This window comes from Aphelocoma coerulescens, chromosome 17 (genome assembly GCF_041296385.1).
Source record: "Aphelocoma coerulescens isolate FSJ_1873_10779 chromosome 17, UR_Acoe_1.0, whole genome shotgun sequence".
Taxonomy (NCBI): Eukaryota; Metazoa; Chordata; class Aves; order Passeriformes; family Corvidae; genus Aphelocoma; species Aphelocoma coerulescens.
The window spans coordinates 3,363,813-3,378,658 of NC_091030.1; the positions used below are offsets into that span (position 1 = coordinate 3,363,813).

Here is a 14,846-nt window from a genome sequence, read left to right on the forward strand (position 1 = left end):
CTGCTCCTGCATCCAAAGACGGGATGAGCACCACAGAGCCTGTTTCCCTTGGGCTGTGGAGGCTGTCCATGGGGCAGAGCCCACACACAGACGGGGCCTCCTCTGCCTCTGGTGGCCACATCACCCCTGAGCTCATCAGCCTGAGAAATGTGGGGCTGACTTTGCCAGGATTGTGCAGGGCCAAGTCCACGCGGAGCCCTGGATTTCCTAAACAGGTCGCCCAGCACTTGCTGCTGGGTTTTATGTCTGTGGCTTCACTCTGAGGAAGCGCCTGTGTGAGCACTTGACCCAGAGACCTGCAGGACTGATGCTGAATGCAGACACCGTGCTGGCCCTGCAAGCCAGCTCAGCTCCCTCTGAGCTGCTCCAGCCTTCCCAGCCCAAACCTCTCCCAGCCCTGCTCCCCCTGGGAAAGCCAGGACAGGCTGGATGAACCTTGCAAAACTCATAACCCATTATAGCAGGTGACATGCTGACACAGGTTGTACTGTCACAGCTGCTGCCGAGAGGCCAGAGCTCAGGGACTTCACTCCAGCTAATCCTGCTGGGCTTTGCGCAGCCAAACCCACACCCTCCCCAAAAATGAGATCATCTGGGGCTGTTCTGGGAATACTCTGCCTGACCAGGTGATTCAGGGAAAGATGTGTGTGTGTAGGAGTGGTGCTTGGAGCACCTGTGGGGATGCTCCCAGCTCTCTTGGGTTGTATCTTCTGTCACCCACAGCTGCACAGCTGGGATGACACCAAGAGACAGGGACAGATGGAGGACAACGTCCAGCCTCCACAGGAACAGCCTCCCATCCCTCCTATTCCATGGCAGGAATTTCTGTTGTTTCTTTTCCACCCTGTGAAGCGGCAGATTTGCATGGGTGCTCCCCAAATACAGGTGGTGTCCCCCCACCCAGCCACCCCTGCTGCTTCCAAGTCCTTCTGCTTGCTTTTTAAGCAAGCCAGGTGCTATTTTTAATGCAGTCAAGTTTTCCGTACTAAAAGCTCCTTTTCTTTTCCCTTTATATAAAGCAGGCTTCAATAATTCCTCGGGGTCCCCTTCCAACCTGGCATTCTATGATTCTGTAAAAAGAGGAGGTTTCCACTTATAATGAATTGTCTGTGATGCAGCATATCCCAATTTTACCAGGAAAAAGGGATTCTGTAACCGTCCCTGAGCTCCCAGTGAGATGCCATGAAAAGCCCTTCAGGTCAACAGCATTGCCAACGCTATTCCTCTATCAGTATCGCTTATCAGCTGTGCTCAGGCACAATTCATGGCTTTTACCCCCCAAAAAAGCCTTTCACCCCCCTGGTCTGCTACTGAGGCAAATCAACACAAACCCAGGAGCGCTCCTTCCCCTTGGACCCAGCTCCCACCACCCAGGCAGGAGAGTGGGAGGGGTTGGACGGATTTGCCCACGGCCATGTCAGGTAGGAATGATCTGCTCCTACTTGAAGTCCTTGAGAAGTTCCTGTAAGGAAGAGAAGCAGCGAGGTCTCCCAACACGCCCAGTGCTGAATCCTTGGCTCAAATAAGCAGAGGGCCATCCCTGCCCCCAGAGCTCTCCCTTCCCTCAGGGAGATGCAGGATGGTACCTGGAGCCACCACCAGCAGGAGTGGGGTATGTGAGCCACTGTGGGCAGGGGGTTGGACAAGATGATCTTTAAGGTTCCTTCCAACCCAAACCATTCTGTGATTCTATGATTCCATCAGCTGAGGAGCCATTTATTTATCCAACCACAACTTTTATCATAAACCTTTTAAAACTCCTCAGCTATGGTCCCAAGCTGGGTCCAAATCCAGGGAACCCACAGTCCAGAACTAACACCTCCAGCTCTGGCCTGTCTGTGTTTGATACAGACTGATTAAAAAAATAAAAGAAAGGAAATGTGGACTGAAGTGAATGAAGAGAGCTCTCCCTGCAAAAGCTCAGAGCATATTTACACAGCATCCTGCCTTAATGCTCAGCTGCTTCATTTGTGTCACTTTAAGCCCTCAGCAGAAGCAGGGAAGTATTAGCTGGGGTTTAATTGTGTGCTGCTGGGTTCTGCACGGCTCCCCACGAGCTGCTGCTGGGAGAGAGCCCTGTGGCAGGGCAGGGGTGGTTGAGACAGGGGGACAGCCAGCAGCCAGGAGGGAGAGCAGCAGCGGGGGACACTCCCCCAGCCTGGGACAGATGGAGGACAGCTCTGCCTTACACATAAGGTGAAACAACATCAGTTTGCACGGAGCTACCCAGCCCTGTGGCATCTGGGATGAACTCTGCTGTGCCCTGCCCACACCTCCTGTCTGCAGGTGACGGGAGGAGACTCTCCCCCAAAACTCATCCAGCTGCTGAGCCAACACTCCTGAACATGTCGCAGTGCAGCTGGGGGCTCTTCCTCCACTGCATGCCTCCTCTCCAGTCTGCTCTGCACGAGCCACGTCTGTTCCCTCTGCTGGAGGGGAAACAGGCACTGGATAGATCATACACAGACTGTGCTCCATCCCCACCCCTCCTTCCCAGCACTGCCATCCCCGCCTGCGCTCGCACCACCACTGCTGGAGTCCAGCCCTGAGCACGGCACAGCCTGCAGCAGTGGGTCCCCAACTGCACCCATCTAACTTTTGATAAAAGGCACTTGGTTGCAGTCAATAGCATCTCATAATATCAAAAACACTGCAGGAAACATCAAGAGCTGAATTGATTACGGCACAGTAATTCTTCAGGCAGTGAAAGCAGGGCAATTCCCAAGATGGGATTATTTTTTTGCAAGGCTTCACCTAATTTTCTTGATGTTATTTTCCCCCTGCTCACTCCCCAGCCCTCCTTCCAAACCTCTCCAGCTTTGCACTGCTCTTTGATTTAGTTCCTGAAAACAATATTTTGCTTAACAGAGTTAAGTTTCCCAGCAAAGTTCCCGGGAAAGCATCACCACCACCCAGATCGCCGGGACTGGAACATGTGCAGCAGGAAAAAGTCAAGGAAGATTTTGCTTTTGGCTCTGTAGTCAGCAACCCACTTTGGGGAGAATAGAAAAAGCCCTGACAAGAACTCAAAACATCTAAATCAGAAAAGGAGACCAAATACACAGACCAAAAGGGGAATGATACAAAACCTGTGCAGAGTGGAGGCAAAGGGCAGTGGACTTTCATGCTCTGATCCAGCCTTGATCCAGCATGGAAAGATTTTCTGAGCTAGTGGGCAAGGCCACACAGGACACACCATCCCTGCTCTGTGCAATGCTGGCATTGCCTGTAAACCATGCACTGAACTTTTTGGTGCTTCTAAATTCATTTTGAACTGATTTTGCTCCTTTGCCTGGAAGTGAGAGGGCCAGGGAGGGTCTGCAGAGCATCTCTCCTGCTTCTGGAAATTGTGCAATGAGAAGGACCAGCATTGCATGAACAAATTTACTCTGAGCTGCCTGGAAAGTGCTGCACTAAAGGCACAAAGGGCATTTTTTCCTAATAAATCACCCCAAGAGCCAGGGTGACATCCTGGAGTGGAGAAAATCTCTCAAGGGCAGCAGCCAGAGCAGTGGGACATTGCATCAAGGAGTGCTGCTGAGGAGCAGGAGCTGAAACTAATTAACTTCACTTGTCTTCACGGAGCACAGCCATCCTGGGTCACTGGTTGTGCCCAGCCCTGGCTGCCCTGGGGTGAAAATCAAACGGGAGCTTTGCCCCTTGGCCTGAGCTGCCGTCCCTCATCCCTCCACAGCGAGACCATGTTCCTCTGCAGCAACACGTGCATCCCCCCTTTCCCTTTAGCAATTAATAAATCCCCGCAAAAATCAGCCTAGAGGTCTCTCTTCCATGGTGCAGCATATCCTGGCTTTACCAGGGAAAAGGGAGTCTGGGACTCACCCTGAGCTCCCAGGGAGATGCCCTTTCCCAGAGCCCTTTCGAAGCCCACAATGGACAGTGTCTTCTCGCAGTGCCCTAGAAGCAGAAGTGATGCCATGAAGATTTTTGCCTTTTCTTTTATACCCCTGTTATACCTTTTTACAACTTCTGTATTCTCAGTGCTTTTTGCCTACATTCTTGGACTTGTTTGTTAAGCTGAGAGACTCAACATTTTAGAAGCTTCCTAGCTGGAGATCAGTGTGCCCCAGAGCCCAAGGTCCTCTCCAGAACACATTCTGTAAACCAAGATAGAACCATCCAGGGGAAGGCTCCTTGGGGAGGGGGGCTCACTCGAGCCTCTCATTGGGGAATCTTTGATAGATCTGCTAATTAGTAAAACCTATAATGTTATACCCAATGTTGGGGAGGGGGTCAGAAAGAGAGAGAGACATAGACAGACTCGGTGGAGTACATCTCGATGCATATGACCTGGACGTGTACACCTAAGGATCCTTAAAATAAACACCAAGGTAAAATCCCTTTTCCCCTTCTAACCATGTATGACTCTTGATTTTAAGACCAGGAAAAGGCATCAGAAGGACAAAGCTGCCCTGTTCGTGTCTGTCTCCATTCCTGTCGTCTCCACAGAGGTGGTTTTTCCTCCCTGGCTGTGCAGCCTGTCACAGGTCCCTGGCACACTCCCAGGAATATTTTGGCTCTGCTGAATTTTATTAGTTTTGTCCTTTGGCTGAAGTGATCCAGCAGTAGTTACAGGAGATGAAAACAGGAAAGGAGGAGCAGATCCCATGCACATCAGGCAAGCTTTAGGCAACCGACATCTCATCAGAACTGGTTTTTGGATAGTGCCAGCTCTTTCCACTGAGTTATGTTAAGAAATAACTGAAGAAAAGGCATTTCCCAGTGTCACTGCCCCACCTGGGCATCACCCCAGCACTCTGTCTGGGCCAGGGTATGAACCACGTGGTCCTTCCTCCTGCAAGAGGACCTTCTAGACCCTTTCTCAGGCAGGAGATACACACAAAAGCAAAGGTAATAAAACTCAAATAGGGGTAAAAAATTGTAATTCAGGAAAAATAGTACAGAGAGGCTGTATAAACAGAGAGGCCAAGGGGCTGTGCTTTGAACAGGCAGCTACAAAGCACACCCCAGCCGCTGGTTAACAGAAAGCAAAGGCAGCGACACAGAAACAAATAACATCAAACGGGGAGGGAAAAACACCTTTCAACACAGGAACCCAAGGTCTGATTTTGCTGCCTTGCATCACCCTTTCTGCTAAGCATTCACAGTGCGTTAGAGCCCTGCCTCCCCCTCCAAACCCTCAGCACCACTGCTTGTTTCAGTGCTGGCAGGATCCTGCTCCACACAGATCCCACACGGACGGGTGGATGGACACACAGCTACAACAGCAGATCCAGAACGTGGAGAAGCTACAGCGTCCAGTGCCAAGCCCTACTCTGTGACGAGAGATCCCAGAGACATCAAAGGGAATCATTCTGGGTGTGAGACAGCGTTTGCATATTTGGCAAGTGCTGGGTATTTTTAATTGTCTCAATAAACATATAAACAAAATCTGTTCACTCGCTGGGTTTTTTTTCCCTCTTGGGCTCTGCAGCACCATGGACGAGAGGGACTGCAATCACTCAGCTGCCAAACTTGTAGTGGCTGCTGGTGCTCCCTGCGATGGATCTGCCTATGAGCCAGGCCCAAGTTTACATCCCCTGTCCCTAAGAGGTTTGATCATTTTCTGTGCAGTTTTACAGCGCAGCATCAAGACCTCAAAAACGCAGTGGGTTCACACAGCAGAGCACAGAGAGTGAAGCTCAGCATTACTGCAGCAGGAGTTATTAAAAAGCCCGGGATGAGGGAAGGCTGAAATGTTCCCTGGATTCGGGGCATGAAAGATGCCATGGCTGCTGATGGACCAGGAAGAGACAGGCTGAGTGCACCTCTGCCCTGTCCCAGAGGTGCTAGGTGATCCACATTTCAATTCTGACCTTCCTGGGTGACTTAGCTCCAGTTTTTTGGGGGGCTTTTCCCTTCTTTCCCCATCACACTGCTCCCCTAATTCTCTGATTTTGCTGCTCACACCCTTCAGTGGCTGCCGCAAGATTACATCTCCATTTAGTCACCCCGTAGCAAAGTGAGACGTACCTGACTCTTCTAACCTGCTCTCATAAATCACAGCGGGAGGCAGGGAGGAGGAAAAATCCTGGTAAGAAGCCAGGACAAAGCTCAGTTGACAGCTGCAGGGCAGGGGCTGGTGGCTGCCTCTCTGCAAAGCGTCTGTCCCTGCTCTCCAGAGGATGAGGCCAAAGGCTGCCTCTGTCCTAGTGTTAAGCACCAAAAGCTGCCTCTCCACCACTTTCTGAGAGACAACAGCATCTCAGGGTGATAAGAAGCCCAGGCCAGAGCACGAGGACGTTATCTGTGGGGATGACGGTGTCACTGTGATGTGCACAGTAATGAACTGCCCTCTCTGCAGAAATGAGTAAGTTGTGCCTGCTGATGCAATGATCAATTTGCTCCATCATGCAAAGCTGTCCATTCATCACGACCATCGACTGCAGCCACTCACACCTTTGTATTGGCCCCAACGGAGCAGGAGGCTCTGCAGAAGCTCCACAGGCCCTCGCCCAGGAACAGCCCCAAAAAGGGGCTTCCCTCTCCCCAGACCTCCTGGTCGAGGGTCCTGTGGCACCAAGCACCCAGAAATCACAGCCTGCTCTGCTGCAGGGGGGCAGCAGAAAGAAAAGAGGGGAAAAAAGATCAAGTTGCCATGGCACCCCCTACACAAATGGCAAGAAGAGCTGGCAGGGTGCCCTCTGCCTGCATGCCATATCCCATCCCGCACAGACCAGCCCAGCCCACCTCCTGACCTTGAGGGATGCTCACCTGCAGCTGCCCCCATTCATCTGTGCTCCTGCAGATCAGGCAGGAAGTTAAGGCACAGAAAGATGAGTTTTTCTGCTGCAACAGCAGGGACAGCAAAGCTGTTTCCACTCTCCTGGCCCAGATTCCCTTTGCCTTTCTTATCCACTTCACTTTTCATCCTCCTCCACTCCCAGGGAGCCTCACACCACAGTGATCACCACTGACTTGCAAAATCACAAGTGCCCAAATCACTGCAAAACCCCTGTAAGGCTGAGGCAGCAGCGAGGCTGCAAGAGCACAGCTGGTGAATGCCGTGGTCAGGGAGAAAAACCCTTGCTCCCATCCTTGACAAAAAACGGGGCTCATGAGGGCACAGAGCGGGGGAGCAGAGTGTTCTGCCTCTGAGAGAACTGAAAATAAAAATAACAAACAAATAAAGAAAAATTAGAAATAAAAAAATCCAGTTGATTGTACTTTGGCAAAGAATTCTGAGAGCAAAGGGGCTCACTTGGGAGCAAAACGAAGATGAATCGACAGCGAGTTCAAGAGAATTCATTCTGCTGCTGAACACTTGTCTCTCCATCAGGACATCTCAAAGGCTTGTCAAGTGAAGGCAAGGCTTTTATTTGTTTCTATGGTTGCCATAACGATAGAGCTATATGTCATGTCAGGCAGCAGCTGAGGCTCGTGCCTGATTTATAGCTGCTCAACAGAAATTATCAACTTTTCTGCAGAGCGGGTGGCACAGTGAACCGTGACCACAGGGCGTCTGCCAGGGCCATGCTCTGCCCCCAGGGTTAGTTCTCCTCTTGGTCCCCCACTGCTGTGCGTGCCCCAAGGGATGCTTTTATTATCCCCTACAGGGATACTTTGATTATCCCCTACAGGGATGCTTTTATTATCCCTGCAGGGATGCTCGGTGCTGGGGCAGTAGGACTTGGGGGCTGTGGCTGTGGGTCCTCCCCATACATTGCCACAATTAGAGCAATTCCTGGACCCACAGGACAAGCTGCACCTTCCAAAGGGTCAGACAGAGATGGCAAGGTGTCCAGGGAAGGCCAGCAGAAGGACTGAACACCTAACAGTAATTTGTTTAACAAAATTTTATAGACTACTGCCTTTAACACCAGGTTATGGGAGAAATACAGGTAAGAGAGAGGGATGGGAGTGGAAACAAAGAGGGGTCTTGAAAACCAGCAAGACAAGGTGGGACTGGGATGTATTTCTTGCCCTGGCAGGGGATGTCCTGCAAGGACAGTCTGCCCAGTCTGGGATGCAAGGCAGAGGCTGCCCAGTGTGGGGAGAGCCCTGCAGCACTGCTGGCCAACCTCATCTGAACAAAGACGTCACCGTGAGCGTGGCTGTCACAGTCCCAGGCGTGCGACTGAAGCGATCGTTGTGCGGAGGATCAGACTCTGGGGTCGAGGAAGGGATGCTCAATATGGTCACTGATAAATTATATATGCAAGTTTCATTAACTCTAAGCACTCTCATTGTTAATTTATGATGCACAGCCCTAAAACCTCCAGCACCTAGTTTTGCACACTCCTGTGCCCTGAAGCCCCTGGAGCATCCCCAGTGGGATGTTTGCACGAAGCCTGTTCGCTCCAGTCTGCAGGAAGTTTCTCTAATGACTTGGCTGCAGCAGGGGAAGATTTGGGCCCTTCATCCCCATCCACCAAAGTACAGCTTGTTGCACTGCCCTGTGATGAAACCCAGAGAACAGCACTGGAGTCAGCATTTCCCCAGAGAGCTGCTGAAAGGCCGAGCCCCACCTGTCCCTCTACATCTCAAACATCTTCATAAAAACGCAAGACCACATTGAACCTTTAACCCTCTGAGTTGTAAAGACTTCACCACTTGTTTTCTCCAAACCAGTCTTTCTGCAATTTCCCTCCATTAAACTCTTCAAGACAAGCGACCCTGGAGCCAAAGGTGTCAGACTAATGAAAGGTCTGCAGGAATGCAGCACGCTCGTTATTACAGACACAGAAGAAACACAGCACTGAGCCACCATCACAGTGTTACAGGACAGCAAACAGGGCACGCCGGGTGCTGAGGCACGGCTGTGCTGCAGCTGGTGTAACACAGCCCAGGGCCTGCCCTGTGCCATGGAGATGGGACTCTATTAAAGCCCAAGCACTGCAGGTTCAGGAAGAATTTCTTCACTGGAGAAGGGGTGTCAAGCATTGGAAAGGGCTGCCCAGGGAGGTGGTGGCGTTCCTGTCCCTGGAAATATTCAAGGAATAACTGGACATGACACTCAGTGCACTGGTCTGGTTGACAAGGTGGGGATTGGTCACAGGTGGGATTCAATCCTTGAGGTCTTTTCCAACCCAGATGATTCTGTGATTCACCTGCAGGAGCTCCCAGCACGGAGGGACAGCAGTGCTACCACAGTCCCAAAGCCAGGAGACAGGACCCCTCCAGGCAGAGGGATGGATGGCTGTGTTTGAACACCTGCACCATGGACAGCACGTGCTCACCTCTGATGTTGGTCTGATGTGCTAGATCACCACCTGAACATCTGAACCACCAAAACTGCTCCCTTGAGAAGCTGCTTATATCACTCCAGAAGGATAAAGCAAAGAGGCTGCAAGATAAGCAGCTCTGAAAGCACCTTTCTCATTAAAGTACCCAAGTACCAAGAACCTCAGAAGAGGGTTCCACCCACCCCGGGGTGCTGAGGATCCTGAGCTTGCAGCTCCTCGCTTTTGAGAAGTGTTTCAGTCCTAATGCAGAAATAATAGATTGCTTTTGGCTTCTCACTGTATCTGTGAAACCTCCCATAATGCAACATCAAATATTTATTATTGCGTTTATTAAAGTTTTAATAATTCACCAACCCCTGCGCGTAAGATACAAGTGCCGTGAACTCACACCTCCCTTTTTCTACCTGATCCACTCCAATATTTACACCTGGAATTCTCAGTTCAGGTTCCATTTATGAGGGGAGCAGGCAACAGCCTTGTGCCAGAACCTCCCCTCCTCCTGCCTGGCATTCATCCATCCTGACACAGACTTTTCCACAAGGAGCAGTACCCAGAGACAATTACTGCACTGGAGCAGAAAACAAGCTTCTGAGCCCCTACCTTCACTGAGGTACTTTTAATGAAGATGTGAGGAGGAAAGAAAGAGATAATGTTCTCTTGGCACTTTGGCTTGGAAAATGTTAGCATAAACCAAGGCAGTGCTTCCCTTTGTCAAATGAAAGCCAAAGTTGTTGCAGACAAGAAAAACAACGCTCCTTAAAGAGCCAAACTGTGATAGATGTGCACCACCGGCCTCTTTTCACAGGAAAGGGAACAAGCGCTAATTAGCAACAAAAACACACACTTGGAAGTGAGGACATCTTGGATGCCAGTCCTGGCTCTGCCATAGCTTTTGTAGGCACTTGCTTCAACTACGGCCCTGCCAAGATGATGGGACAGAAGTAAGGAAATCCACCACCTCATCACTTTGGGAAAAAACAAGACAGAAGGGGCTGGGGGACACAAGGATCCTGCTGGTGCCCAGGAAGATGATTCATAACACAACCAAGAATTTTCAAGTCAGGCAATTGTGTCTGGAGTCAACAGGAGAAAGCAGCAAAAAGGAAGGGAGGGAGGGAGGGAGGGAACACAGAGTCTCCCTGGCACCCAACAATGACATGTTCAGTCTTAATTTAATGGGACAGAAGGAAATACACACTAAATACCTTCAGAATTAAACCCTTACAGTTTACAGTTAAACCCTCGTAAACCAGACCAAGGAGGACAACCACCACCAAGGTGATCACCGATATGTCCAGGCATTCACTGAACTCCAAAAGGGAAAAAAAATACCCTCTAATTGTGTAATTATTGGATGACCAACATGGCCTTTCACCCTTCATGAGCATCCCAGCAGATGTCAGTGGCCAGGTGGGTGTGATATAGGTATGAGTTTCAGACAGATGACAGCACCTCCATCCCAGTAAATGCATCCATTTAAGCACTGCAGTCTAACATTACACTTAAGCCACTTCCAAATTGCCTTGCCACAGGTTCCTATCAATTCACCTGCCTGTACTGACAGACTTCAGAGTTACACACTCAGGCCTGCCCTAGACCCATCAGCCCAAAGAGCCTGGAGAGCAATCACATCAGATTTCTTATTGGAAGGAAATTAATCAAACCTATCATCATAGAAATTACTGCATCCTCAATAACAATTTGAAGAGCAGTGTAGGCACTCAAGCATGGAGAAAACGAGAAATCTGCTTCCTACCTGACATCTGCTGGATCTTCTGTCACCAGAACATCTGTCTTGCAGCTGGCAAGGGGATTGATGGAAAGCTCCACAGGGGGCACCACAAAGCTCTTACTGACAGGCAGCCACAGCCCTTGACCCAAGCTGTAGGTGGACCTGGGAAAAGGACAAACATGTCACACAGGAACAGAGTGTCCACAGGGAATGGTGGCCCTCCACTGCCCACTCAGAAGTCAGAGTAGTGGTGGCACCACGAGATAAGTCAGTGATTTGCTCTTGGCCTGAAAGCCACATGGGAGAGGAATGACTTGAGATGTGACAGGAGAACATGGGGATAGGAAAACTCTTCTTTTTATTCCAGGAGGAGTATCTGTGAATGCTGTCCTCACATTTGCTGATGGGACAAGAAGTCAACCCTTCCCTGCCTGCCCAATATGGACAAATCTTTCAGGTCTGTCACAGACAAAGGACACTTGTCCCCTCGCCAGCACAAGAATGAGCTGGGAGTGACCAAGAGGTTCCATCCATTGGGATGTCCTCACAGCTCTCCCTTCCCAAATGTCCCAGCTGAACCCTCCTCTGACTCACCTGAGTATCTTCTCTGGTGCCTGCTCTCCTGTGACCAAGTCATATCCCCGCTCCAGCGTCGTGTAGGGCCAGGGCCTGGGAGGAGAGAGGGGAAAGCAGCTGAGCACATCACTGGGCAGGGCAGGGAGCACAGTGATCACCCAAGGGGAGGAGAACTGGGCTCCTCAGCACCGTGGGAGCCGGGGCAGATCAACCGCAGCACCGCGTCCCCACTCACCCTTCGCTGTGTCCCCAGTCGCTGCGCACGCACAGGTGGCGATGGACGGGGTCCGGGGCGTACCCTTCATGGCAGCTGCACTCTCCTAAAGAGAACAGGGAAGGATGAGATCCCTCTGGCCCACAGGCGTGCCAGTGACTTCTGTGCCAGCTGCCATCTCTGCTTTGTCACAGCCATTCTGGTCCCTCCTGTGCCTCTGGAGCACCTTGGAGCCCAGAAACAGCCAGGAGGAGTGGAGATGTGAAGCTGTAAGAAACCTGTAGTTATTCTCAGGGAGGGGACTGCATGATGCAGCACCCACAGCAGCTGGGGATGGGGTTTCATGATGCAAAGGTCTGTCCTTAACCAGTGTTCCTGTGCAGTCCTGCAGCCAGGGGCTCGCTCCTCAGCAGGGATCTTGACCTTGCTTGAGCAGAGCAGTGTCCACCCTGTGCAATCCCCGAGGTGGACACCACAATCCCATCCCACGTCCCCCTCCCACCTCTGCTCTGCCATCTGGCACCAGGACAAGCGAGCAGAGTCTCCTGCAGGCCAAACTCCCACTGAAAGACGCAGAACCCCCCAACTTCCATCCTCCACACACAGTTCCCATGCTGCACCCCCATCCCACAGTGAAGGGGCTCTCAGCCCTTCTCCCCTCCACTCTTGGGTGCTGCCTCACCCTACTCCTCTATTTTGACAGCAGGAGAAAACATTTCCTGCACCACAAACCCAACCACACTTGGCCTGAATTGATTCAGTGTTCGGCAGAAATACATAACCCAGAGCAAGAAACAGCAAAATCAAAAGATTAATTGGATTTGCACGTGGAGTTTCTGCTACAAGCTGCCGCCAGTGTTTCCCCCCCTCCCCTCCTCCGCTCCTCTCCCCATCATGCCTGACGGTGCAGCAAAGCTGAGCTGTAAACACTGGTGAGGTGGGGACCTGGGGAGGGTGCTGGGGAGGTGGGTACCCCCCTCACAGTGGCAATGCAGACTGGCAGCTACCTGCGTGCCCCTCGGGATCCTAAACAAGTTCTTAAAATGCCTCACAAGGATTACAGTAAAGAGCTTTATTGCCAGGAGGGAGAGAGATGGGGATTCAGCCGCTGAGATTTTTGAGGAAGAGACGCCTGGGAAGGGAGAGGCAGCAAAAAAAGGAAAGAGTGGGGGGAAAAAAAGAGACGGCTAATGATGTGCTAAAATGCAACAGCACCTTCATGAAATATTCACTGCCTCAAACGCGTCTAATATTAAAGATTAAATGTCCTGGGATTTGTCCTAGCGACTTCGAAGCACTGATTTATGATCTGTCAAAAGCTGCTAACCTCATGATTCATAACAGGAGCGGCAGGAACATTGCTGCTCCAAAGGGAAAGAGTTGGGAGAGAGATGGCGGCGCTCGGCCCTGCTCAGGCTCTGCCGTGCCTGGGGGCTGGGGTGGTCTCGGTGCAAGGAAACACAGGTCCTAATGGCTCCATCAGTGATTTTATAAAAAGAAAAGTTATTTTTTCCTTGGGTGCTTAGTACGCAAGTTTCCCCAGCCGTGCTGTGGATCATTAATTCCTGGCACTTATTACATAACAAATATATGCTCTGCAAATGAGAGACATCTCGAAGTGCTTGCGAAGCAGAGCTGGGAGTCTTGGGGCACCGGCTCACGCTCGGCTCCTGCCACAGAAATTAGAGCAAGTAAGGAAAAAACACCAACAGAAGTTGGCATCCCATGGCCCAAATGCCTCCCCCTGTATTGATGGCTGGGGGTGCTGGGGGGTGAAGCCCCTTCCCATGGTGCGGGAGGGTTTATTTTGTCTGCTGGCTTGTTTACTGCTCCGTCAGTTTGGCGTCGGAAGGAGGAACTCTATCAACCTGCAGAAATATTGATTTTATCGACTCCAATCCTGGAGTTTCAGCAGCTACAGCCAGTGCTTGAGGCTTTATTGGGAGGTTTATTGGGAGGTTTATTTCAGTAACTGAGAGGGCAAGTGGTGGCACCAGCTGGGAGGAGATCCAGGGCAGGAGAGAGTGGGGATCAGCTTTCCACAGGTTTCCCAGGGCGATCTACACCCCTTCAGGAGAGTTAGGGAAATTGGATAGGAAGGCTCCCATCATGGGATCAGCTGACAGCTGCAGTCTGCTGGAGGAGTGAGGACTCCATTGCCTCAGGACAGATGGTTTAGGAGCTATTCCTCTATCAAGAACCATGAACAGACAACTCATGGGGCTTCCAAAAAAATCTCAGCAGAACCTGCTGTGCCCTTACAGGTTCTCAGGACCTTTTGCACTCTCCCCACCAGCATCCACCTTCCTTCTTTGGCCCCCCGAACTACTCTGTTATTTTCAGTCTGTTCCCATCCTTCCCAAAGACAATGCTGAGCCAGGAAGGATGCTGAGCCTGGCTAGCCCCCATGGAATGAGAAACACGTGGTAGAGTGCCTGGAGGGGGAGGAACAGGGGTTGTCACACCTCTAAGCCCTCTTTAGGGTGTGTTTTTCAACACTCTGCTAAAATAAACCATCAAAAGGCCAAACTAAAGTGTCTTTGTTCAAAGCAACTGCATCGGACACAGTTATCCTCTCAACCCTGCTGCAGCTAAGTTAGGATTCAAGCTGAGCTTGAAGTCAAAGTCAACCAAAGTAAGCAAGTTTGACAACTAACTGCACCTGGAGCTGGATGCAATTTCCACAGGTCCCGCACACGCCTCTGCACAGCCTCCAGCTGCTGCAGGAGCACAAATGAACCAGCATCTACCCACCCCCGGGACAGGAATCCTGCTCCCACTGCCACCACCCTGCACCCTGCCCATGGCACCGGCATGCACGGTCCTTCCTCTGCCTTTGGATTCAGAAACCACAAACCAGGCTGGATAATCCATGGCAATTTTTCAGCTGTTACAGCCAAAGGAAGGAAGGATCACTGCTCACTCAGTGTAAATGAGGGCAGGTGCTCAGCTCTGGAGGTCCAACACTGTATTTCCAGTGTGTTATTAAACAGGTGGAGGCTTTAGCTCTCTTTTTGAAAGAAGAGCTGGAAGTTGCCGAACTATTCCTTCAATATGCTCTCCATGCTGTCCTGCTGCTTCTGCTGGAACAGGAATGGGGTCTCACACTGCACCCACACCC

The 14,846-nt window shown here is 51.1% G+C and overlaps 1 protein-coding gene across 2 annotated transcripts in view; it reads right to left on the reverse strand.

The window, feature by feature from the left end:
• The window catches only part of ASTN2 (astrotactin 2), a 320,390-nt gene that overhangs the window by 169,470 nt on the left and 136,074 nt on the right, over nt 1-14,846 (reverse strand). For both annotated transcript variants that reach the window (XM_069031598.1, XM_069031599.1), the window contains exons 8-10: nt 11,747-11,831; nt 11,530-11,604; nt 10,960-11,097 (exon numbers count right to left, since the gene is read on the reverse strand). In XM_069031598.1, the coding sequence (XP_068887699.1) occupies nt 10,960-11,097; nt 11,530-11,604; nt 11,747-11,831 (298 nt within the window). The remainder of the gene's footprint in view (nt 1-10,959; nt 11,098-11,529; nt 11,605-11,746; nt 11,832-14,846) is intronic.